The sequence below is a fragment of the Trichechus manatus genome, unplaced genomic scaffold, assembly GCF_000243295.1.
Source record: "Trichechus manatus latirostris isolate Lorelei unplaced genomic scaffold, TriManLat1.0 scaffold00033, whole genome shotgun sequence".
Lineage (NCBI taxonomy): Eukaryota > Metazoa > Chordata > Mammalia > Sirenia > Trichechidae > Trichechus > Trichechus manatus.
In genome coordinates, this window is record NW_004443969.1 from 15,209,221 (window position 1) to 15,236,040 (window position 26,820).

The 26,820-nt window shown below is 34.1% G+C and overlaps 1 protein-coding gene across 1 annotated transcript in view; it reads right to left on the bottom strand.

The window, feature by feature from the left end:
* The window catches only part of LRP1B (LDL receptor related protein 1B), a 1,771,065-nt gene that overhangs the window by 78,229 nt on the left and 1,666,016 nt on the right, over positions 1–26,820 (bottom strand). Inside the window, exons 76-80 of the mRNA XM_004375116.1 lie at positions 26,242–26,358; positions 24,371–24,544; positions 21,858–21,983; positions 17,574–17,738; positions 3,062–3,223 (exon numbers count right to left, since the gene is read on the bottom strand). Of these exons, the coding sequence (XP_004375173.1) occupies positions 3,062–3,223; positions 17,574–17,738; positions 21,858–21,983; positions 24,371–24,544; positions 26,242–26,358 (744 nt within the window). The remainder of the gene's footprint in view (positions 1–3,061; positions 3,224–17,573; positions 17,739–21,857; positions 21,984–24,370; positions 24,545–26,241; positions 26,359–26,820) is intronic.

The window sequence follows — 26,820 nt, forward strand, 5'->3', positions numbered from 1 at the left end:
TATATATATGTATATATTAATATACATATTAGTTCAAAAAGAATCAAGAATGGTGATGCTTTAATTAAAAAAGAAAGAAAGAAAACTTATGCTCCGTGATGATGCACAAATTGGGAAAAAAGAAATAAAAGATTCATCAGTAAATATTAACTCTAGATAAATCATACGTAGATATCATATGGTTGAACATTGATTAAATATAGCCTTTGTACATTCAATTCATTTTTCTTTTGTTCACATGTATGCAAATTACTTTTGTTCATTTATTCATCTGTGTGATTGTTCATTTGCTTATACAAAAAATGCCATCTCAAAGAGGTCCCTGTGCAGTATGAGGGATGTACACAGTTCACAATAATACTGGGTAGAAAGTGATCAGAGTCAAAAGAGAGATATAGCAACAGGGACTTGAAATTTCAGAAGAGGAATAGGTTAATTCACAGTAAGCCAGATGTGAACAATTTCAGAAAGAAAATAGTGTTTAAGCTAGACACAGACAGTTAGATAGGATTTGGTGTGAAGAGATGAAATGAGGAGAAATTCAAAGAAAGTGCATTCCAGATGAAGAAAATAGCACACAAAAATCACAACAGCAGGGAACTTGACTTTTATATGGGGAAGAGTAATCATTATGTTTTGATTAGAATAAAGTCTACAAAAATAGTTATGGATAGTCATGAGGGTTTCATTATGCAGTAAAGTATTTGGTGTTGTCCCTTGTTTGCCTAGAAAATATTAGGAGTTGTAAGCATGGTGGAGCAGAAATGAAAGAACCCCATGAGTTAGTAGATGGAAATTTTGTTGAGTTGCTATGCTATGTTAAAAGGAGGGAGATGATGGAGCAACAAAGATAGGAGGAAGGAGTGAATGGGGACATATGCATATAACCAAACTGTATTTGTCAGATAAGCTCTGCTGGCCTGTGATGCATATCACTTAAGAGTTAGGTTGGGCAAGTCATGTGAAAAAGGCATTTGCTTAGGGTGATGGCATTTATATATGTCAAGAAGAGAATGGCCTAATATAAGCAGAATGAATACTTGGAAAGGAGAACACTAATTTGAAATTTGTCTCATTGCTGCAGAAAAAGTGGACCTCCCTGCAACATTAAAGACAAAAATATTTGGCAATATTCTTGATTTCAATCCAGTGCACATAGCTTGATTCTGTGCCGTTCCATGTACTTTCAATAAAGTCTAGAATCCTAGGTCACCTCTGTAAGGTACTCAGTGATACCAAACCATGTAGTTATCACATTGTTAAGTAAATTTTAAGTGTGTGGGCAATGGAAGTGATTTGCCTGGGTTTGAATTTTGGATCTCCAAATTACTGTATGAGTTTTAGGAGGCTATTTAAGCTATCTATTCCTCTGTGACCTATTCTGTAAAATGAAAATAAAAATTATACTTATTTCATTGGTATGATTAAGTAATAGAACCAATACAAAAATAATTAAAAGAGAACTTGTAACAGAAAGAAACAATTTTGTTGGAGATGAAAAGCATTATTTTCCTTATGAATAAAAAGTGTCATTATAGCTCCATTTTGAGAATAATCTCTAAAGAAGCAGCGATTAATTAGTAAAAATCCAAGCAAAAAGATGCTAGTGTCTTGGATGTGGGTGGTGAGAAGTATTCAGATTCTGAGTACATTTTAAAGGTAAAACGAAAGTGAAGGCAGAATGGGAAAGACAGGGGTAAAAAATGACTCTAAGATTTCTGGCTCAAACAATGAGTGTTTCCCTTTACAGAGATCAGATAGATTATGGCAGAGGTATTTTTGAGCGGGAAAATCAGGCTAATTTAAAGATAACTCAAGATGTCACATAGGATATTAGGTATAAAAAAAACCTGCATTTAAGGAATAGGTTCTGTTGGAAAGATACATTTAGAATCATTAGTATTTTAACAGTTTGACAAACCAAGCAATTGGGTTAAACCATCTAGCAATGGGTCTCTACCTTGGTTGTGTATACAAAATATCTAGAAAGCTATAAACAATATAGCAGCCTAATGGAATCAGTACCTTTGGAGGTGATGTCTGGGAAACTGCATTTTATAAAAGCTATTGAGGTGACTCTGATGTGTAGCCTTGTATAGAAATCATGGGTTCATGTAGTGAGTATTGTTTTAGAGAAGAAAAGATATATGAGGACAGAGTTGTCAGTCCCTCCGGTATTGAAGATCAGAGAGATAAGGAGGAACTAGCAAGAGACCCCAAGAAGAAGTAGACAGTGAAATGAAAATAAAAACAAGAGAGAATGGTGTTTGGTGTCCATGAAGACAAGTGAAGTAAGTGTTTTAAGAAAGATGGAGTTATAAACTGCTTATAAGAGTGATAAAATAAGAATTGAGAATTTACCATTGGATATGACAATATATAGGTTATTAAAATAAGTTAATTAAATTGACTTTGATAAAAGATGTTTCAGCAGAACATGGGAATAAAAACCGCATAGAGTTTAGGTAAAAAGAAATTGAAAGAGAGGAATTAAGGCTACAACAACTTTTTAGAGCAATGATGCTGTCCAAATAAAGAAATAATGGAAGAGGGAAATTAGGTTGTAGCTGCAAAGAGATATGGGCACAGGGAAAACTTTTCTAAAAAGGACAGAGTAGAGAGGAAAATATTGATGAGACAGGAGAGAGAAGGGCTGACTGCAGGAGATATGTCCATGAGTAAAGAGAGATTCAATACATGAGTAGATAATGTAGCATTAAACATAGCATGGGGTTCTTAACAACAAGAGGGAAAACAGTATATGTTTTTCTGTTGTCACATTCAGCTTTAAGGGTACCAGTTCAAGGTAGATGGAGAATTGGATTTAGCTATGGTTATGATTTTCCAGGAAAGTATAATAGAAAATAGAGTGGAAGAGTTGAGGGTGTATATGAGAGAATGATTGTAACAATGGCCATGGAATCTGCGAAAGGGAGAAAGTTAAGAAAAGAATGAGGAAAAGAATAATCATCAGAGTTGGGGTGACAGAGAGATTGGACCTGAAAAATAGGGGGTGGCTGAAGTTGAGATATAACTGGCTTTCGGTATTCCCTTCACTTACAGTACTGGCATCTGTCTCCAGTGTATTCAGTCTGGCAGAGGCAGTAAGGCTGGTTCCCAGCAGTCACACCGCAGCTTCCTCCATTTTGACAAAAATCCTCACAGACTGTCTTACCACAGTTTGGTCCAGTGAACCCCAGTGCACAGCTGCAAGTGGGTCTCCCTATTGGAAAAAGAAACAGGTAACAAGAAAGCAAATTAATAGACTGAAATGGTTTATGTTCATGGAAACATCAGTAGATAAGAATCAGGAAGCCAGGATTCTGGTCAAGGTTTGTCCACTTTTTAACCAATGACTGTGGGCAGTAATATGAACCTCTTTGGGTTTCAGTTTCCCAATATATCCAACAAAGTCTATATGAGAAGATAACTAAAGTTCACATCAGATAAAATAATTGATCTTTTTATGAGTAATTATACATGCATACATGTGTCAAAGGCTTATATTATTCTTTGTACTTCTTTTTCATGTCCATTTTGCCTTCCCAATTATTTTTGCTCTACTCAGATGAGGTAATGCAGGCTCTATTGTCTATTGGAATATAAAATATAAACAATTACATTTCCCAGTAGTCAATCTTCATCTACCAGCCACTGCTGAATCTATATAAAGCATGACTTTAAACCTATTATAAGTAAATATTTTAATATGTTTAAAGTGTGCATGCCATCTACAATGATTAGATTTATTAACATAAGCAGCTATTTTGTTTTATTTACATATACATTATTTTAGTACAGAAGTGTTTACAAAGTCCCAGTGATCTCATTTTTATATTGTTATTCATGTCACTTGCAGTCTGGTAAATCATAAGATCATTTAGAAGCTTAATGTGAACCTAATAAAATAGCAAATGGGACAGATCATCTTTGGATACTTTTCTCTATTTGCTCTTTGGGGCCAACAGCACAGTGAAAGATACGTTTAAGGTGTTTTGAACATAACACAGTTAACTGTTATATCAGGAGTAAGTCTCTCTCACTGCCCAGTCTGTCAAGGACAAAGCAGAGAAGCTCTGTGGGAGACAAGAGGGAAAACAAAACCCAACAAAACAAAATAAACCGAGTGACTGTCATCTGAATGGGGGAAAGAATGCAGTTTGGAGGCTTTAAAAAGGTGAAGAGCAACATGAAAGAAAATAAGAGAAATCAAGTAATAGATCTCAGTTAACTAGGACTTAGAAAATGTTACTCAGTAACTAGCATTAGAGAATGTCCACGCCATCCCTTCTCTCACCTTTATAGACATGGAAGCATGATTAGAATGGTCAAAGAAATGCATGAAGGTAAGGCTCACTAAGTCTTGAAGCGTGAAAGTGATATATACATAATTATTCTCTACTGCCAAACGTAGATTCTACAATTGAAAGACTTTTTTTTTTTTTTTTTTTTTGGTGAAGGATTATTACGTTAAGTGAATATAATCCCTCTAAATAAAACCTACCTGTATTTTCAGGAGAATGAATAAGTTGGGGCTTTCCTTTTTTATTTTACTTAGAGAGGTCTGTACATACAAAGCGTATGCTAGAAACTGTTTCGCTAATTGAAGAAAGTAAATATATTTTTGTAGAGAGTAGCATTGTTTTAAAAATTATCATTTGTAAAAGTTATTAGTTTGGTGGCCAATAAGTGCCTATTAATAGACTGAGGGAAAAAAAAAAGTCAATTTTATAGACATTAAAAGCTGATTAACCTCATATTTTCCATTACCAGAAAATGATTTGATAACTTTTTGGTAGATATTCTTCTTATAATAATAATGATTTTTTTAGTTGTTGCTTACATAGAAACAAAATATCTTCACTGGTACATTAATGGGTGAAAAATACAGACATAAATAAGAGAACAAATAGTGGTGGAAGATGAACAGGATAAAGTAATTGTTGGAATATAGTTGCTAAGAAAAATGAAAGCCCAGAGCATAAGGAGTAATGCTTCTTCTTTAATTAGAGCCTGTGAATGACTTACAGAGAAATAGGACATACAGACAACAATACAAACTAACAAGAGCTAAACGCAAAACTGGAGTTCCTGGGTAGTGCAAATGGTTAACATGCTTGGTTGTTAACCCAAATGTGGGAGGTTTGAGTTTATCCAGAGACTCCTAAGAAGGAAGACCTGGTGATCTACTTCCAAATAAAAAAAGGGTTATTGAAAACCCTATGGAGCACAGCTCCACACTCTGACACACATGGGTCACCATGAGTCTGAATCAACACTCTATGGCTACTGGTGCTGGTAAATGTGAAATAAAGTGCAAAAAATACAAGAGAAATCAAAATGTGCTAGAACAATCTGAGCAAGGGTCAGGTAGAGGTAGAAATTAAACATTGTAGATTTATGTTTTTCAATGTTACTTTTGGGTGTTTTTCCTTTTTTTTTGTTTTAAATTAGGGGTGAAAAAAAGTAAAATGGCAGAAGTTTGAAAGATACAAACACAACCTGCTGAAATATTTGAAAATTCCTCCCACTCAGCCATTCAGAGAAACGACACTATGGTTTCACCTTATCTACAGCTGTAACTAGAGCAGAGTGACCAGGTTGTCTCCTAGCAAGCATATGCTTCACATCACTTAGTTTCCAGCTGAATTATTTTCAAAAAGCTTTTCATTCTCTTTCTTTGAAGTGAAGATTTCTTCTTGACAAGCAGAAATCTTCATATTCAGGGGAATATTATCTAACTTGAAACTGTGTGGTGCTGCAGCAGATCTTTTGTTTTCTGATGGGAAACCAACTGTCTGTTGCTCTCAGTGTACTCACTAAAAGTTGCACTGGATTCATTTATAAAGATTTTTCAGGTAGCAGAATTTGCTTTTGATATTTGAAAGGAAACAGTACTGTTATGATGACTAAGATGCAGATTTATAGCAGCGATGCATCCAGGGAGCTTGGAGTTGACAACCTACAAGGGTGGTACAATCAGAAAGAGGTGAGGAAGGAAGAGGATGAAGAGTTTCCTAGCTCTAATCAGTCTAGTATATACAAATAGCATCCTTAGCTCCAGCGTTAAGAGTGCAGATTATCCGTTTGCCTAGATCTACCTGTTCCAATTACTGGCTGTGTAACTGTGGGCAAATATCACCTCTCTGCTTGCTTCCTTGTGCATAAAATGGGGAAAATAGCAATACCTACCTCTCTGGGTTGTTGTGTAGAATTATACAGAATAACTGAGATAAGACATGCTAAGCATTTCTAATACTACCGGCCCATAGACAGCACTTAATTACATTTTAGCTCTGATTATTATTATTATTCCTACTGAATGAGGTCCACCACTTATAGGCATAAGTGGTGTGTCTACAAAAGCACTATGGCATTTTGAGCAAATTGTTCTGAAAATTTCATTAAATTACACATGTTGCCTCCATTATTTATTTACGTTACAACTAAATTAGAATTTATTTTTGCAGTGCTGATGGAGTAGAGCAGGAATTCTCCATCAACTACACACTCAGATTCTAACATGTTCAGATATTACCCCTTTGAAGGATGAGTCCTTCTCCCCTCTTCTGCTTCTGAACACGTTTAACCTTACCTTTTAAAAAGAAAAGAACATAGAGAGAGACAGAGAACAAAACAAAACACCAAAACTACTAATTTGCCAAGTAAATCTACTTCAAATTTTAGTATACCCTTGAGCTTCTTCAAAAGAAATTTACACACACTGTTTCCAATTCTACCTATATATGACAAAGTAAACTAATCATAAAGTCACACTATAATCCTACACTGGGTTTACAGATTTTTTTTTTTTAATACAAAAAATAATGTGTCTTAATCTATTACTTCTTTTTGTGCTCTCAGAAGACAGGCAGATCCTGCAATATGCATATATTGCTCCTATAAATCAATTCTGATTCCCTGGTGGTAAAAAAAGAGTTTAAGAACTGATAAGTTAGTATGTGGTATTCTCTTTACTGTATATTTACATTAACTTTTTTAAAAAAAATTATTTTTATTCTTTAATAATATTTTATTGTGTTTTCAGTGACAGTTTACACAGCAAATTAGGTTCCTGTTTGACAATTTCTATACAAATTGTTGAGTGACATTAGTTACATTTTTCACAATGCGTCAACATTCTCTTTAATTGTGTTCTGGTTGTTCCATTTCCAGTACTCTAGTTTCCCTGCTCCCTTATCGTCTCATCTTTGCTTTAGGGTAATTGTTGACCTTTTGATCTCATATATATGGTTTCTTAAAGGAGCACCATACACACAGGTAATATCCTTTATTTTGTGCGCTGATCTGTAATTTCGCTAACAGGTGACCTCGGGGGATAGTTTTGGTTCAAGGTTTAAAGAGTATCTCAGGGTGATAGACTCAGAGAGTCCTCTAGTCTCAACTGGTCCAGTAAGTCTGGACTTCTTAAGATTTTGAGTTCTGTTCCACATTTTTCTCCCATTCTATCAGGGTCCATCTATTGTGGCCCTTATCAGAATGGTCAACAGTAGTAGCTGGGCACCATAGAGTTCTTCTACTCTTTGGGTAGATAAGGTGTGGTTCGTGTAAACTATTAGCCCTGCAGACTAGTTTGTTCTCTGGCACTTTGGTTTCCTTTTTTCTTTTTTGCTCCTGATGAGTAGAGACCAATAGTTGTATCTTAAGTGGCTACTCACAAGTTTTTTAAGACCCTGGATGCTACTCACTTCACTAGGATGAAGAACATGAATTTTGTGGACTATATTATGCCAGTTGACTGAGTTGTCCTATGAGACTAAGTTCCTAAGCCTTCAAACTCAAAAAACCAATCTGGCAAGGTATTTGATTATGTCTAAGAAATATCTGTAACTGTGTCTTCTATGAATATATATGTGTGCGCACACGTATCTTTATGTACACATACATATAGATATTCTATCTGTGCACATGTATGTACATACCTGTACCTACCCACAAACATATATGCCTAAACACATGCATATGTGACCATACATTTGTTTTTTCGGTTATTGTTGCCCAGTTATGTATGCCATATTCTTTAGCACAAACATTCTTTTCACTTGTGCACTTAGTGGCATCATTTACTTTCATCAAGATGTTCTCGTTATACTCACATTCAGTGTTACTTTTCCAATCGCCAAAAATAACAAGTATCTAAATGACCTAGAGAATGATTCCCCCCCACTCCATTCCCTGGTAATCACCGCTGAACATTGGTCTCTCTGTATATATACCTGTTCTTGCCTTCTTATTAAAATGGGATCATGTAATATTTTTCCTTATGTGACTCTCTTAAAGCTTACCTCTAATCTAATAACTACATCCACTGATTTCTTCTTAATCACCATTCTTATCAAATTCTCTCCATAATTTTATAATGTTTTCTGCACTGTGAAACTCTATTTCCACTTGGCTTCTAAGACACTGGCATTATTGATTTTTCTATCTTTTTTCTGACTGTTCTTTTACTGTTGCCTTTACCTTTTCTCTTTCTGGCTCTCAAAAGATGTTCTTCCAAACTCCTTTTCAGTGATATTTTCAGTTCTGTGGCTTCAATAATTATCTTTCTACTCAAATTCCTGTGTCCCAGCTTTCTGCCTCTGGGTTCATTCTCATTCCTAAACTTCAGACCTGCAGTTTTCACTCCTTATTCTATGTCTGGTTGTAAATGTCTCTGGCAACTCAGTAAGTTCATCAACTTCCCCCATTCCAAAACTGAAAATTTTTATAAAGCTTAATTGTGGGTTTAATTGTGTTCCTCCAAAAATATATGTTTTAAATCCTAACATCTATGCCTCTAGTTATAATCTCATTTGGGAATGGGTTGTCTTTGTTATGTTAATGAGGTAGGATTAGTGTAGGGTGTATCTTGAGTCAATGTCTTTTGAGATATAAAAGAGATTAAAAATAAGCTAGAAGCAGAAACAGGAAGAGAGATGCCAAGCCACATGAAGATTGCCCAGGATCAGAAGCTCAAAGAGACAAGGGCTTTCCTCCAGAGCCAACAGCAAAAGAAAGCCTTCCTCTAGAGCCAGCACCCTGAATCTGGACTTCTAGCCTCCTAAACTGTGAGAAAATAAATTTCTACTTGTTAAAGCCACCCATTTGTGGCATTTCTATTATAGCAGCTCTAGGTAACTAAGATAGCGGCATACCTTATGTTTTCACTAGACTGTAAGTTTTCCCAGTTGTAAGATCTACTCCATATTCAGGTTCAACACCATACATCAGCACAGTGCCTTGCTAGACATATGCATGTGATAAATGGAGCCTAATTTCAATTATTTATGCTGCTTCTCTTCATAGATGAATGGAACTTGGCTGCATGTATCTTCTAAAGTATTTACAGCAAATTTTCATACAACAAAGTCAATTAATATTAAGCTATTGTAATTTAACATATAGCTGATAATAGCAAATATTAAACATGGTGAAGACATACCAAAAATCACTAATTATGTTTAATCAATAATAAACATTATTAATGAATGTGCATGATATAATTAAAGATGGTGTTGTTCATAATAAAAATGTCCTTATTCTATGTCTCCTTGTGAATATCTCTGGCAACTCAGTAAGTCCATCAACTTCTCCCACCCCAAAACTGAAAGTTTTCGTAAAGCTCAACCTCAGTGGCTGCTATGGGTTTAGCATAGACTTCAGTATTGAAGTCACTCCTGAAGTTCACCATTCAGCCAAAGATTAGACAGGGCTATAAAACAAACAATAACATGCAGTTCAACCACGTATGCAAGACTAAATGGGGACACCAGCCCAAAGGCAAAGACAAGAAGGCAGGAAGGGACAGAAAAGCTGGATGATTGGAAATGGGGAACCTGAGGTCCAGAAGGGGAGATTGTTGACACATCTCGGGGTTGGCAACAAATGTCACAAAACAATACGTGTATTGATTGCTTAATGAGAAAATAATTTTCTCTATAAACTTTCACCTAAAGCACAATAAAAAGAAAAATAAAGAAATGGAAATGTCTTTGTAGTTCATTAAAAAAAAAAAACAAAAAAACCCATTGCTGTCAAGTCGATTCTGACTTATAGTGACCCTATAAGATAGGACAGAGTAGAACTGCCCCATAGGGTTTCCAAGAAGCAGCTGGTGGATTCGAACTGCCGATCTTTTGGTTAGCAGTTGAATGCTTAACCACTGTGCTACCTAGTTCTTTACATTTCACTTCTCCTACATGCTTACATAACAAAATCACAGCCTCAATAAAAACTGCTGGCTGTAAAACATTTCATAATTAATATTAAATGTCATTGTTATTGTTAGGTGCTGTTGAGTCAGTTCCAACTCATAGCGACCCCATGTACAATAGAACGAAACACTGCCTAGTCCTGCACCATCCTCACAATCACTGCTATTTTTGAGCCCATTGTTGCAGCCACAGTGTAAATCCATCTCATTAAGGGTCTTCCTCTCTTTTGCTGACCCTCCACATTACCAAGCATGATGTCCTTCTCCAGGGACTGGTCCCTCCTGATAACATACCCAAAATATGCGAGATGAAGTCTCACCACCCTCACTTCTAAGGAGCATTCTGACTGTACTTATTCCAAGACAGATTTGTTCATTCTTCTGGAAGTCCATGTATATGGAATACTCTTCACCAACACTGTAATTCAAAGGCATCAATTCTTTTTAGTCTTCCTTATTCATTGTCCAGCTTTTGCGTGCATATGAGGCAATTGAAAATACTGTGGCTTGAGTCAGGCACACCTTAGTCCACAAACTGACATCTTTGCTTTTCAACACTGTAAAGAGTTCTTTTGCAGTAGATTTGCCCAATGCAATGAGTCGTTTGGTTTCTTGACTGCTGCTTCCATGGAGGTTGATTGTGGATATAAGTACAATGAAATACTTGATAACTTCAGTATTTTCTGTTTATCATGATGCTGCTTATTGGTCCAGTTGTAAGGATTGATTTTTTTTTCTTCTTTATGGTAAGATGTAATCCATACTGAAGACTGTAGTCTTTGATCTTCCTCGGTAAATGCTTAAAGTCCTCTTCACTTTCAGCAAGCAAGGTTGTGTCATCTGCATAACGCAGGTTATTAGTGAGTCTTACCCAGTCCTGATGCCGAGTTTTTCTTCATATAGTCCAGCTTCTCGGATTATTTGTTCAGCATACGAATTGAATAAGTATGGTGAAAGGATACACTCCTGACGCACACTTTTCCTGACTTTAAAACATGCAGTATCCGTTTGTTCTGTTCTGTTTAAACAACTGTCTCTTGGTCAGCAAATGATATCCCTCATTCCATGTCCTCTTCTGAATCTGTCTTGAATTTCTGGCAGTTCCTTATTGATATAGTGCTATAATTGTTTCTGAATTATCTTCAGCAAAATTTTACTTGTGTGTGATATTACTGATATTGTTCAATAATTTCTGCATTCTGTTTGATCATCTTTCTTTGGAATGGGCAAAAATATGGATCTCTTCCAGTTGGTTGGCCAGGTAGCTGTCTTCCAAATTTCTTGGCATAGTTGAGTGAGCATGTCCAGCATTGCATCCATTTGTTGAAACAACTCAATTTAATATTTAATAGGAACTTAGTAAGTTTGGTGCAGTGGTTAATTTTTTTTTGGTGTCAGGTGGACCTGAATATGAAATCTTGTTAGATATTTATTAATTGTATGGCTTTGGATATCAAGATTTCAATTTCTTTTTCTGTAAAATGTGGTAGCAGTGCCTAAGAGTAAAACATGTGCCACAATGCCTGCCACATAGCAATCACTCAGTAATTTGTAGCATTATTATTAGACAAATTATGAATGCCTAAGTTATTATTTAACTTGACTGAGTGCATATGCCTTTGCTAAGGAACTCCACATGGAATTTCAATGCATTTTTTTTAATCCTTTGGACATAACATGCCCATATTGAACCCATATATATTAGTTCAAAATAATATATTTTAAAATACATAATAACAATAGAATATTTTCTTTCTCTTATCAGGATAAGTAACTACATAAATTGGCCATTAATCCCAGTTAAATTAATATTAAATTTATATGATTTCATTGCAGTTCAGCTGTAGATAAATGGACATATTTAACTACATGTCACCTTTAAGTCAGAGTCAGATCTTTCTCTGATATGGACAGATAGTATGATACTGCTGATTTTCAATGATAATCGGTGATGTCTAAGAGCTTTGGAATAATCTAGGTTTTTAGATTTTAGTCTTATTATATAAGCACTCTAGGTCATATCTGAAAAAATGCCACTATATAAACATGTAGAGTGATAAGAATTAAATAAGATGGTACATTATGATGGATTGAATTGTGTCCCCAAAAAATGTGTGTTGGAATTCTAACCGCTATACCTGTAATGTGATCCCATTTGGAAATAGGATTTTTTTGTGTGTGTGTTAATGAGGCTATACAGGTGTAGGGTGTGTCTTAAACCTAACCACTTTTGAGATATTAAAAACAGCCGATTAGGCACAGAGACTAGAACAAAGGAGAAAATAGATTGATGGCACCTGAAGAGCTCCAAGGACCTGAGGAAGAGAAGCTGAAAGAGACAAATATTTTCCCTCAGAGGGAACAGAGAAAGAGCCTTCCTCTAGAGCCGGTAGCTTCAATTTGGACTTCAAGCCTCCTAAATTGTGAGAAAATAAATTTTTGTTCTTTAAAGCCACGTGCTTGTTGTATTTCTGTTAATGTAGCATTAGATAACTAAGACACATACCTAAGAAATATTCCAGGGTTTTGGGTGTTTATTAATAATTCAAAAATATCAGTAGGTATAAACATAATAACAACAATTATGTTTGTAAAATTCCCCAAATGTTAAAATTATATTCAGTAAAGCAATCACTGCCCACTTGCCCATAATTTTAGAGTGTAATTTGGCTGGGTTCTACTAAGTAACTTTTTGTTAAGTAATATATCAATCACTGTCAACCCCCATTTTCTCAAAAACAATATATATTCATTTCAATAATATCGAGTTATCTTGTGTTAGTATTTTTCAATATTTTTCCGTACTACTGAGACGTGTCTTTAAAAGCTAGATTTATTTAATAAAACATTTTTACACTGATCATAAAATTACTGTTCATCGGTATGATTTAACCAGTATTGTTTGATTTAAACTGGCAAAATAGCCTCTCTGCTCAATGATACAAAGAAATTATGATCTTTTTTCTATATATTCACAAAGCTGAAAAATGGTTGATTGGTTGCCACAAAGGCATGCTAACAAAAGTAATTTCATCTAAGCCTCCCATGAGGCAGTAACTATGCTTGTTACTTTTGTGAGGTCAGTACTTGCTGCTGAACATCATTAGTATGCTCTCTTGCTAAGCACTGTATTTGAATTCATACAGTTGAGTTTGGCACTGATTGAGTCAGTCTGATGCTCTTAAATTTTTGTCCATGGTTAAGATGTCTTATATATGGTATTATATGTCTAATAGTCTGATAAACAGTCTTTAAGTAATAGTATTTAATTGACATTTCAACTTGAAAGCACGTTTACAAAGGTATACATTTCGTGTTCTACAGAAATACAATCAATAAGTCTTTGCTAAAAACCCCTTTTCTATTTGGATGAAGCCACAGTCTTATGCTTTTATACAGAAACAAACAAACTGAGAGACAGATCACTACAGAGCCGTTCAGTTAGTTACGAGATTGCAATTGGAAAGCCTGTCTCCTGACCTGTTGCCTGCAAGACTACTCTCTTTTTGTGAAATCTGTCTTCACTTCTGACTTTGATTCAAGCAATAAAAGTTCTGAATGCTTTAAACAACTGCAGGTCTCTTTGATAAAGAGATTTGACATTCTATTTTTCCACTTAATACAATGTTTTCCTGGACTGAAAGTGAATGCCAATTTATACATAATTTTAGCAAGTTGACTATAGCTGTCAGGCTGTCTTAAGTATCACAAAGATTACAGAGAACTATTCAGCAAAGCCTGATAAAGAAAAGGAAGAACTATGGGCGTTATCTAGCTCCCTCAACAGGTACTACTTAATATATTCTCTCATGTTTCAAATTATAGGTCATGATCTATTTATACTTCTGGAAAGTTCATTTTCAGCGGTCCTTGTGGAAATGAGGCTGAAACATTTTTGTCTTTTTTGTGAATGCAAGTCAGCCAACTCAAGCCTTCTGTCATCAACCTAGAAAGCTTATACTAAGTTTTCTGCTCTCCCTCATAAGGCTGAATAATTTAATGTTGCTCTCACCATATGGCCCAAATGAATCAATAACTGTGATTCACGAAGGCAGTAGCAGAATTTTAGAGAATCCTGCTTTCATTCTCTCATAGATTTGTTTTGAGGATTCAAGAACAGAGAACAGTGCCTGACAATAGCATCCAATACACATTAACTGTTATGATCCTGCCAATAATATTAATTATTGTTATTTTAATTTCTGATTATAACTGTCAGTTTATTGATAGAGAGAGCTACAATAAGAAATTCCTCCTTCTTCCTGTTGTATTCATTTAAATAATTCAATACAAATGTAATGCCTACTATTCAAAATTGCACTGACACATCTTTACCAAGCCTTTTGCCTTATATATTTTTAAAAACTTCCTAAATGTCTTTCCTTCTGAATAACACCAAACTTTAGGAGTAGAATTACTTGGGTAAAGACATTAAACTTGTCCTAAATTTACCAACCCTTTTCCTTGTTTCTCCCAAATCATCTATGTAAAAAATACTGATTCATTCTGATATGAACATTAAAAGTCTAAAGAACAGGCCCTAAGTCCAAGGAAAATACCAAACAGTATGAATATCCCATAGAGAATAAATACTCAGAAAGTTAAGAGATGAATTGCAAATATGTTTGTTAATTGCATACATGTCCTAATGATATCCAAGATGCATTAAAAAAAAAGACTTTCATAAATTATTCTCTATTTTCTATAACAGAATGACAGAAAAATATTTTGCTGTACTCTGATTTACATTAGCTTGTCCAAGGCAAACCTTGTCTTAAATATATCGTCCAATGAGCAGGTCTTATAAATGAACTACATGGACTCTTGTTGATATAATAAATATGTCTAAATATTTTATTTTGTAGTACATTCCTATGTGAATATATAGCTCATATATTTTATTTTTTTTGCTCATTACTTTATAAAAAAAAAGAAAGTTGAAGGAATGAGAAAAAAACTCATTCCTGCATGCAAAATTTTAATTATACCTCTCAGATATGTGCTTTTAATTAACTAGTGATATTTCTTTTGTTCAATTACTATAGTTCTATGCAACTGTCATAAACTTATAAATTTTAATTAAACTTGCCCCAAACTCTAGTTATATAGTGTCCACATAGGATTTTGCCAAAAGCTCAACTGTAAGTAAACCAACAATGAATAAATCCATGAATTGCCCAGTGGGATTTGTTTAACAAATTAACATTTGTGAGGAGATAATAAAGTTCAGCAGCTTACAATACCAAACTGATTTTATAAAACCACCTTTTTAAAAGTGAAAAATGCTTTCTTAATGACTTAATTGAATATCATATTATTGTTAATTATTAGATTCAATAAGACAATACATAATCATTTCTCAGGTTGAATTCATACGAGGACACATTTATATTACTAATTCAAAATATAATCTTTCCTGAACGTATTATCTATGTAAATCGAGACCTATAATTTTGATGCATAGACAAAAGTTGATATACTGTAGATTTTAAGAATGCAGCAAGCTCTGGAGAAATGATTTGAACAAAACATTAAAAGTTCTGTGGCAAGTATATACAATTTAGAATCCATTAACAGCACAGCAAATTCAATGTTTTATAATGATTTGTCTCTGTGGATCCATTGCAGGTTGAATATATAGCCATAGTTTGGAATGTCAAACTGTCTACCCAAACTAAACCCACGCCATCAAGTTGATTTTGACCAACAGCGATCCTATCGGACAGAGTAGAACTGCCCCATATGGTTTCCGAGGCTGTGAAATCTTTAAGGTAGCAGATTGCCACATCTTTCTCCTGTGGAGAGGCTGGTGGGTTAGAACCACTGACCTTTTCGTTCGCAGTCGAGTGCTTTAGCCACTGTGCCACCAGGGCTCTTTTGTCAAACTGTTTAGTCTGCTTAAATGTTTCTAAAGTTAAATAAAAGTAAATCACCTGGTTATAATCCAAGGATTTCATTATCATAATGAGAAAATTAAATAATTAGAAATTAAATAATTAAACTCTAGACAACTCATTTGGCCTAAGAAAAGTTTCTTCCATAAAAGAAAGGTTATCTGTGTTACTAAAATACAATTACAGGCCATATCCTTTTAGCACACATTCATCCGATATGAATTCTCTTTTGCATACAATTTCTCCTTTAGTAATACAATGTAACTTTAACATATTGACTAACTTTCCTGGAGCAAAATAAAAATATGTAGTAAGACTCCTAGTGCCTTTTCTACTTCAGTCAATCTTCTAAATACATTTTCAGAATATTATTAACTACTTAGAATAATTATCAATTAATCATAAGTCAAAAATATTTATAGACATCAAACTTAACAAAACAGTATGAATTTTACTGTTAGGATGCAAATCAGAAACAGTTTGATTTTTCTGAACTCCATTGAGAAAGCGTCTTCATGTGGTTTTTTTGGTTAGCATTATGCTGAATACTTCAAAGAATAGCATAAGCAATAGAAGCAGTGAGAACTCCCAGTAAGATGGAAATTAACCATATAGGGAATACAAAGAGCATATGGATTGATTTTCCATTTGACTAACTAAATTTACATTTATTGTAGTAGAATTAAATGCGCATAGATTTCACTCTGACAGTTGCATAATGTCCCTTGCACTGAATATTGGAATTTGCAAATTAGATTTTTATTATGCATTGGGATTATTTTTTTCCCATGAGAATATATTTTAACTTTAATAGAAGTCAGTAGGAAAATATATTTCAGTATTCACTTATACGCTGCGGAGAACATGTTTTGGGAACATGGCTATTGCATAAATTAATAAAAATTTCAAGTTATCCTAACATGTAGTAACCTGATATTTTTGAAGCACATTATGTATCACATTGCAATTCCAACAGAGTAGTTAAGATTTCAGACGGGAATGAGGAGCTCTCAGATATGCTAGTACAGTTATTTACATTTAAAATTAACCTAATTTTCCATAATAATTGATTTTTAGCATTAGAAAAAACTATTTGCGCAATAAAGAGCACAGAATATGGAGTCAACCATATTAGGTTTGGAAAACTAGCTCTACTTAATTATTCTGAGCCAGGGTTGGCATACCTATAAGCATTCAGCCCTGTCACACAGCTCATGCTCAATCAACACATGGTAATAATCATCACATTTGTTTAAGTTTTGGGACTTTAACTTTGATATACTGAATTTAGAACAAATTGTCATTGGTCACGTTGAATTAACTCTTAAATTTAGTTTATGTTAGCATATTCTTTATTTTCTTAAGTTATCAAGAATTATATTAGTAATATTATTTTCTTATATTTTTCACATAAAAGGAAAAATACACATGATTTGAATATACAATGACACTCAGACATTTACCCAAAGTGGATGGTATGCAAGTTCCTCCATTTTGACAGTAGTTGCTACAGTGGTTGACTTCGCATCTGTCTCCAGAGTAACTAGGCCAACAGTGACATCTCAAATCACCCTTCTCATTTAAAATGCATCTTCCTCCATTTTCACAAGTTAATTTGCATGAATCATCTAGTTATGAAAAGAAATGTACAAATTAACATGTTATTCAGTGGATGGTTGAATAAGAATAAGGCAAATAAATGAAAATATTTAAATACTAGGAACTTAGTTTTTTTTTTTTAACTCCTGAAGCACTTACTCTTAAGTATTAAATACTATCTGTAGAGAGAGAGATTCCAGTTGTTGAATGGTAAATATAAATGCTAAATTAACTTTTTCCTCTTTAGACTGAAAGCATTATCAGCCATTTCTTGTATGTGTTAAACTGCTAAATGTTAAATTTGATGAATACAATAAAACTGGCTGAAGCTTTCTAAAAATAAAATCTACGTGAACCATGAAATTTTCCTTATGATATGGGCAAACATGGCCTATTTCTAGGAACAGTTGATACCAAATAAAACTGAAATAAGTAAGATATATTTATAACATATAAGTTGTATTTATAGCAAAGAGAAATGAAAGAGATACTCTTTGATGCCAGTCCTTATTAACAACAGGTAAACCTCCCAAACTACAAGTCATTTAGACTTTGTACAAGATAGTGATGGAACAGTGTCAGAAACATTTCCATAGGTAACATTGGTTCTAAATGATTAAGCATGACCTGCCTATTTAGTGACATTTTGTCTGAGAGTAAGAAATGATGGTTACTCCTTGAGGTAGCAAAATAATTTTTAGCAATTTGATGAAACTTTTATAATAAAGACTAGTTTGGAACCAGTTTTTTCAGGTTATTTGGCTACGTGTGTTGACACGGCCTTGCTCCGTTAGAAATTCTCCTTTACTTAGAGCAGGACAAAAAAGAATATGCTTTCTGCTTAAACTGTGCCTATATTGTAGGTAAAATTAACTAGCCTATATTGCTTATTTATATACATTGGTCTATACATGGCAGAGGCTTGAATACATCATTGTAATGATCACAAGAACATCCAAATGAGACTCAGTGATGCCAAATGATGCAACGATTCATTTATTTCTATTCCTATCTGTAAACCTCCAAAAACCAAACCCACGGCTGTCAAGTCAATTCCGACTCACAGTGACCCTATACAACATAGTAGAACTGCCCCATAGGGTTTTGAAGGCTGTAAATCTTTATGGAGGTAGACTGCCCCATCTTTCTCCCGTGGAGTGGCTGGTAAGTTCAAACCTCCGACCTGTGGGTTAGCAGCTGAGTGCTTTAACCACTGTACCACCAGGGCTCCTTCTATCTGTCAGCAGTGCCATATAATTCTGAGACCTGTCTCATTGCAAAACAATATTTCCAATATTTTGCCATGTAGCTAGCCTTCAGGTTGTCAGTACTAAAATTTGCATTTGTAATATGAAGGAGTTTTTTCATGAAACAGTACATACAGTATAAAGAAAACAACAGTTGGCTTAATGACACTTGTGTGTAGGTCCTGGTTCTGTTACTCATTAGGCATACAAATTAACCTATCTGAGCCTCAGTAATCTCATCTTTAAAATGGCCTTAATGACAAATATACAACTAAACTCCTAGATTTGTTATGAATATTAATTGAAAGAAAAATGATAAAACTCTGTGTATATTAAGTAATATGCATATGCTATACACACATACACACAAATTAAGAATCTGATTTCTAGCCCATATCTGGCAATATCAGGTAACTAGTAAAAAGACGAAGAACTGAAAGCTGAGTCTTTAAGGTAATATTGTTAAATTTCAGCTGGCAATTCAGGCACTTATTTTAAGGTAAAATAACCAAGTAACATTTTTTGTTCAGAATGCACACTGATGGTACAGCTCAAGTGGATTAACGTCGGTGGATGCCATAAGGTGGGCATTAAAGAAATGCTGTGATTAAACCTGAATTAGAGAGTGTCAAGGAAGGAAATGGAGAGAGATGATTGAATGTGAAGAAATATCAGTGTCAGAGAAGATCCTTGAATTTTGTACTTTACCCTGAAAGCAATGTGGAGTCTTTGAAGAGTTCTATAAAATCTAAGGATGAATATATTGGCAGGGGATACAACGAAAGCAGAGAAACTATTAGGATTCCATTTAAATTGTCTTGGCTACAGAAGATGACAGCCTGAAATAATGTAGAATGAATAAATGTGGATGTTTTCTAAAGGTAATTGGGATGTAAAAGTCCCGTCGATGTTGTATAAAAGGGACAAAGAAAACTTAAGATCATCCTTCAGTTTCTGACAGTGACAATGAAGTAGCGGATCAAGGGTAATAGGACCTGGAGGAGTGATTTAGTTCTGAACATATTAAATTGGAGACACCTATGCAAATACAAGCGGAAATTGTCAGCAAACAGTTGAATACCGAGGTTAGATCTAGAATTGAAGTATGCTTGCATAATTTAAAATTTAACAAAACATTTCTAACTCATTCAGCATGAAATGTCCTAATAGAGGCTGTGAGTGTGAACAGAAAAAATAAGTACTTAAGGCTTTATGAACACAGTTAAGATTATGAAGGGAGGATTCATTTCAACCTGTCTATATAAATCACTAGATATTCAGAACCCCTACACATTGGGGCATGCGCATTTCTATACCGTATCTCATTAGGCATCAATAATTTAAAAGTACAACACTGACGAAATGAAACTAGAGTTACATTCTTCCAAAAACTACGGTAATTGTTCTGTAATGAAAAAGTAGGCTGCTTTTGTCAATAACTAAATCACCTCTCAGTAACCAAGCTCCAGCAATTATAATCAACTATAGACAAGAGCAGATGAACACTTACCCAAGAATGAGTAACATTTGAATTTCAAATGCCTTACATGAAGATTAAAAATATTCGGTGTGCTCATCATTTAACAATAGCAGCTAGAGAAGGGCAAGTAATTATAAAGAGCCAAAAAACTTGGCTATATTAAATGTTAATGTCAGGAAAAATTGACTTTTACCTACACCAATCAATAATTTTGAAACCCACTTATTTATGTTTCTAACTGAAGAGGTCCAAATTATCTATTACTAAGGCTCCCATGCTTAGAAGCCATTGAGAATTTTTTTTAACATTGATTAGTTAAATTTAAAGTTTTCTTTTAAATTATAAGAATGGGCTCTGAGGAAGTTTCTAGAACTGTGTCTTTCAAGTTGGGTTGAAATTGTAAAACTGAAATCTCTCAATAAAGGTCTTGAAATAAGTTTGCATTCAGATAAATCAATCTACTTCCTTTCAAGCATACAACTACACAATTTGTGAATTAATACAGAAGAAAACTTGTTTCATTTTCTTATCTACTTGGTGATGACCGTATTTTAGAGTGCTATGTATCTACATTGTGCTAGGCACTTTATGTATGTTATTTCTAATCCTACCAACGACTCTGGAAATGGGTACCATAGGTGACATGGAGACACAGAGGTGGATGTCATGGTTAAGAGTACACTCACTGTGGAGTATCACCACTTAACAAGTAACCTTAGACAACTAAGTTAGACTCTCCATGCTTCAATTTTCTTATCCATTAAAGTACGGGTGATTACAGCATAATACCATTGCTTTTCTGAAAGGATTAAGTGAGAAATATAACACATAGAATTATGATTTGCTCATAAGCCCTCAAAATATATTTTATTACTTAACACTTACCAGCATTTGAAATGGTATTTCAATTTTTTTATTGTTTGCTCCAATCCTTAGCTTCTAAAATCTAAACTCCTTGAGTGATGAGAAAGAGTGATGGAATCTTGTCAGTTTTGCTTACTGTGATACCCTCAGTTTCTAAATTAGCATTTGGTACACAGGTATGCAATATAAACTTGTTGAATGAATAACTGGATTTTTCTGTTTGATTTAAACCGATAGCAGAATGACATCCTCCAAAATATCATTGTCTTCTCTGATACAATAGTTATATTAAAATATTTTCTGGTTCTGTGCATGACATCGAAGTCCTAAATCAATTGTTAAATGTTTGCTAAGTGTTCAGTGTTGCTTTGTGAACAAGTGCAGAATGAATTAAGTCTTCAACTGCAAGAGAAGAATCATTTACACAAGCATTCAAGAGTCATTAATACCAAGACAGCTAAATTGGTGATTGTGTATATAATTTTGCTCAGTTTCAATAGTTGGGGAAATTTATCATCAGAAGTAGTTCATTGTTTCTAGAATAAAAGTATACTTACCTAACAGGTTGTCATCACTGCAGGTGCCATTGATCAAATACTTTCCTTCTGGACACACACAGGTGGCCCCCGAAGGATTCAGCAAACAGAGGAATTCACAAGCTAAATCCAGGCATGGATTGGGTACTGATTAAAACAAAACAAAGGAAAAAAAAAATGCACCCCTGTAGATACAATAGGTTTCAAAAACATAAAATTCATTGAGGTGAAATGATGAATAAACAATGTTGAAAAGAAACCATATCGAATTTCTTCTGGGAGTACCCAATTTCAATGTTACTGTTCTCATTTATGGGTGGAGGTAAATTATTCCCTAATCCTCATCACTAGTAAACTAGCCTTAATTTACACTTCCTATGACAGAAAAGAAATTGTTCAAATCTATACTTCGTCACTTTTCCCTGTGACTAAGAGCTTTTTGGCAAGAAAGCTGGTCTGAGGTTCCAAAGTGCAGCCTGGGCTATGATTAAAAGTAAAGCCAACTGAAGTCCTTTGCAATCTAACTCTCATCTTAGGTTACTCCAGGACAGTGTTCAAAGAGACAGAAACAATTTCCCTCTGGTATTTACAAAGGCTTAAAGTCCATATATATTTGACAGTTCAAAAAATAATATGACCTCTTTTCCCTGAAAATCATGTTTAACACAATTTCCTTTCTATTAGATAGGAGTTCATGTGCATGGGTAAATATGTGCCACATTTACGGTTGTCTAAATTTCTACCCAATCAGCATCCTCTGCTGTCAGCGCTGCTCATGGCTCTCCTTAAGAACATTGGGTAGAAATAGAGATTCTTTCTTTAGAATGAAACAAAAATGGCACCTAGGTAGATGCACTGGTGACTATGTAAGTGGCTTTCTTTCTGTAAGAATAACTATTCAAACACCTATTATATTCAGAGTAGGATTTTAGTTATTTTTTTAATCAAAGTGGCAATATTTGACTATGAATATTAATATGAATTAAGCAGAAGTAGAGGATGAGAGGGAGTGTCTGCATATTTCATTGTTTCTAGGTATCCTTTAGGGATAAAGAACGAAAAACTATGATTTGGGGTATTTCTGGGGAAAAAAAAAACGTACTGGATTACAAATAATTAGTTTTCTCTGGAAAATCAGGAGAATATAATAATTCATTAAAAATCCTATCACAAGATGACTTCTGTCTGATTCAAAAGTTGAAATTATTCTAACCACGATGTTGGAGAAGTGCCTTGGGGGCTTAAAGGGGTTATTTTCATTGGTATGCAAGATAGGTGGAGAGTCGGAAAGGGGATGTTCTTGAGATACATTCAATTTGATTGGTTTCATAGGTAAATGTTTTAAGTTGAGTCATTCAAACTTGATGGAAGCAAGTTGAAGTTTTCTAGGACAGAACTAGAGGAAATCCAGAAAATAAATAAGTTGAAAGTATAGTAACCTTGGAACCATTACGTCAGATAACTGGTAAAGAGTATCAAACGCTTGAACAGAATTTAGGAAAGTATTTAGGGAACATATTTTGTTTTCATCTTTTTTAAAAACTGATCTGGACAAATATCACCTCTTCTTTTTCCAGATTATTGTACCAAATGAGGCAAAATCCCTTTTTATTTACCATGAGCCAAACTCACTGCCATAGAATAGATTCCAGCATATCACAACCCTATAGGACAGAGTAGAACTGCTCTATAAAGTTTCCAAGGCTGTAAATCTTTATGGAAGCCAACTGTCACATCTTTCTTCTGCAGAGCAGCTGATGGGTTCGAATTGCTGACTTTTCAGTCAACGGTTGAGCACTTAACCACTGTACTGCCAGAGCTCCTTCTTTACTATGAGGAATGATTATAAATAAATCTTTTAAAAGTTTCTTAAAGAGTGAGCTCACACATAAAGACAGATCATTAAAATTTCAGTGATATATATTTTTTACTTTGCACATTAATGTCTTTTGATGGTAGTGTTTGAAACATATTTTTTGAGAAAATAACCTTGATTGTTTACCTGCTCCTTTCTATGAGGGCAAGTAACAATAATAAATCACTAAACAAATAGATCAGAGAAAACACAACTCAGGAAAAGCTCTCCTTGTATTCACTTAAGGATGAAACGTTAACGCTGTGACAGTTACTTGGTTATCAGTAACAAGAACAAAAATGGCTAATGATGAAGCTTGTTACTTTCTTGTTTTGACTCTAGACTCACAGGTTTTAAGCATTTTAGAAAAACAGAATGAGACTTTATATATATAGATAGATAGATAGATATAGATATATGTATATAAATCAATTCTAATTCTAAGAATACATAGCCAAATGTTAAAAAATTCCATAATGTTATGGCAGAAATGCAAACGTCTGCATTATCTTAACCTTGACTTTGATAAATTGCAAAGTTTGGTGACATCAAAATTGAAGTTTAATACACTAGGGTTAAGATGCTGAAATAGTTAAGGTATTTTAAAAATATATTCTTCTGAGAGTTATAGGGAAGAAAATGTACCTACAGATACAACTTTATAAAATATTGTACTTACAGTCAACTTGTTTATAGCGATGAGATATCAAAGCACCTTTTGTTTTATCAACATCTAAAGCTAGGTACTCTACTGAACCATGGCCAAATTTTTGTACTCGAAATACACCATTTTTAGGTCCTGCTCCATATATATAATCTTCAAAGACATCAATCCTATGTGGATGTAACAAGCCTAGAATTTTAAAAGGAGGGATTACAAAAGTTGCAATGTATATTCTTAGACTTAAGAAAATTACCTAAGTTTATCCATGATCATACAGACAACGTTGTTACTGTCCTTTTAAAAAAAATTTTTCAGAATTGGAATATTTTTTAATATTAGCTATACAGTTGTTTGAATTAATTTATTTGCAGTAGAAATATGTGGGAAACTAAACATCTCTCTAAGAACATAAAAAATATTTCCATTATCACTTTTCTCACCTTCATCAGCATAAAGCATTTCCTGGGGGCTTATTACCGCATTTTTATGCAAATAATGAGCACCTTCTATGTGTGTTATTTGCATAAAATATGGTATTGCAGAGTAATCCTCTATGCTGTACAGTTCACAAAAAAACGCCTACGGGCCAACTACATCCACAGCACAAAAACAGACAGTTCACAAATTCTCAGTGTGCGTTCTGGATCAAATTAATGATCAAACTGGATTATTTGCATGACTGATTTATCAAGCAATCATGAGGTGGTTTTAAAAAATAAATCTTAGAAAAAATTTGATATTACTATTGTCTGTTTTTGAAATGCAATAAAGAAACCAAACTGGCAAGTGGCAATCATGCATGTGAATAGTTTGACTAAAAATAATAGTGATCATAATTTTTCACATTCTATGACTATTATTTTAAGAAATTAAAAAAAGGTTAATTAACCTAACTTTTGGTACTAAAATGTATAACAAATAAAATTAAAATATGTTTAAATAATTACAAACTGCAAAACATAAAATGCGTTTTTAGTCTGTATATTTTTCATCAATGTTTCCTCAAATAGTAAAATGTACACTTAAATGGAAACTCTTCAACTTTATTGTAATCAATTACAGGACTTCGGAATTATTATCATCTAGGGTCATAGATACAAAAACACACACTTTAGGCAAAGGCACAATGAAAGCAAAATTTCATTTCTCAACTTCCCTGCTTTTGTGAAAAAACAAGAAGCAAAGTTATGTTAAATAAATAAACAGGTAAATAAAAACTTCAAGTGATAGTGTGAACAATTTGTTGTGAATAAGGAAAGGTGGAGAGAAAAAAGGAGGGAGAAATTAGATTCAGTAGAGAGAACTGAGTTGGGCAAGTAGTGTGGGAAAATAAGAGAGAGGGAAGAAAGAGGCAGACAGAGAGGTGGATCTAAAAAGGGTACAAAAAAGAACACAAGCATATTCTGAGGTTACTGGTGGTAGAGGGAAAATTGTCAATTTTACACACTGCTTTTCACATGGTGAGAGTAGCCTTATAATTATCTATAAGAATAATTGTTCCTAAGACGTTTTACTGTATACAACTAATTTCCTGCTTGCTATCACTACAACTAGAAATAAAAATTAGTTTTCACAGGTACTAATGTTGACTACTTGAAGAGGTCTGCGCTGAATGCAACAGCCACAGAAGCAACAGAATAAATTTATTTTATGAGTCTGGGCAACAATGGACCATGTTTGTCCTAGAGGCAAGAAATTCTTCTTCGCTGCTCTCTTTGTTTTTTAAGTAAGAATGAAAATTTTAACCCACAGTAAGAGCTACAAGTTGAAAGGAGAATTTTGAGAAAATCCAAAAAGCTTCTATACCTATAAAGCTTCCATACTTATATTTATATACTATCATTTAATATTCTCAATAATATTTGAAACAAAAACACTTCACAAACCTTGTTTGCTGCTGACAGAGACTACTGAATCAGAGCCATCATACAAAACACTGCCAATAACAGAGAGCTCGAAGTCAGCCCAATAGATGCGTTCACTAAAATGATCCACAGCCAGGCCTGCAAAATCAGCACACATGGACAAATAATAAAAATCAAGTTGAAATTACTATAAAATTATGTTTTTGCTTCTTAATGCATACGTACAAGAATCATAGAAATGGCTCACAGTCTGCATCTGGGAACTGTAGAAATCAGAAAACTTGAAATAACTCAATTGTTAACTCAGACACACGTGTTTAGATTACATAGATCTTATTTAAAAAGCTACAGTAAAAATCTTACTTTGCATAGAAGAAATCTTTATGAATTGCCTTTCCTTTCCAGATATCGTTGTGTTGTTAGGTGCCCCCATGTTGGTTCCAACTCACATCGACCCTATGAACAACAGAATGAAAACACTGCCCGGTCTTGTGCCATCCTGACAATCTTTGCTATGTTTGAGCCCATTGTTGCAGCCACTGTGTCAGTCCATCTTGTCTTGGGTGTTCCTCTTTTTCACTGATCTTACCAAGCATGATG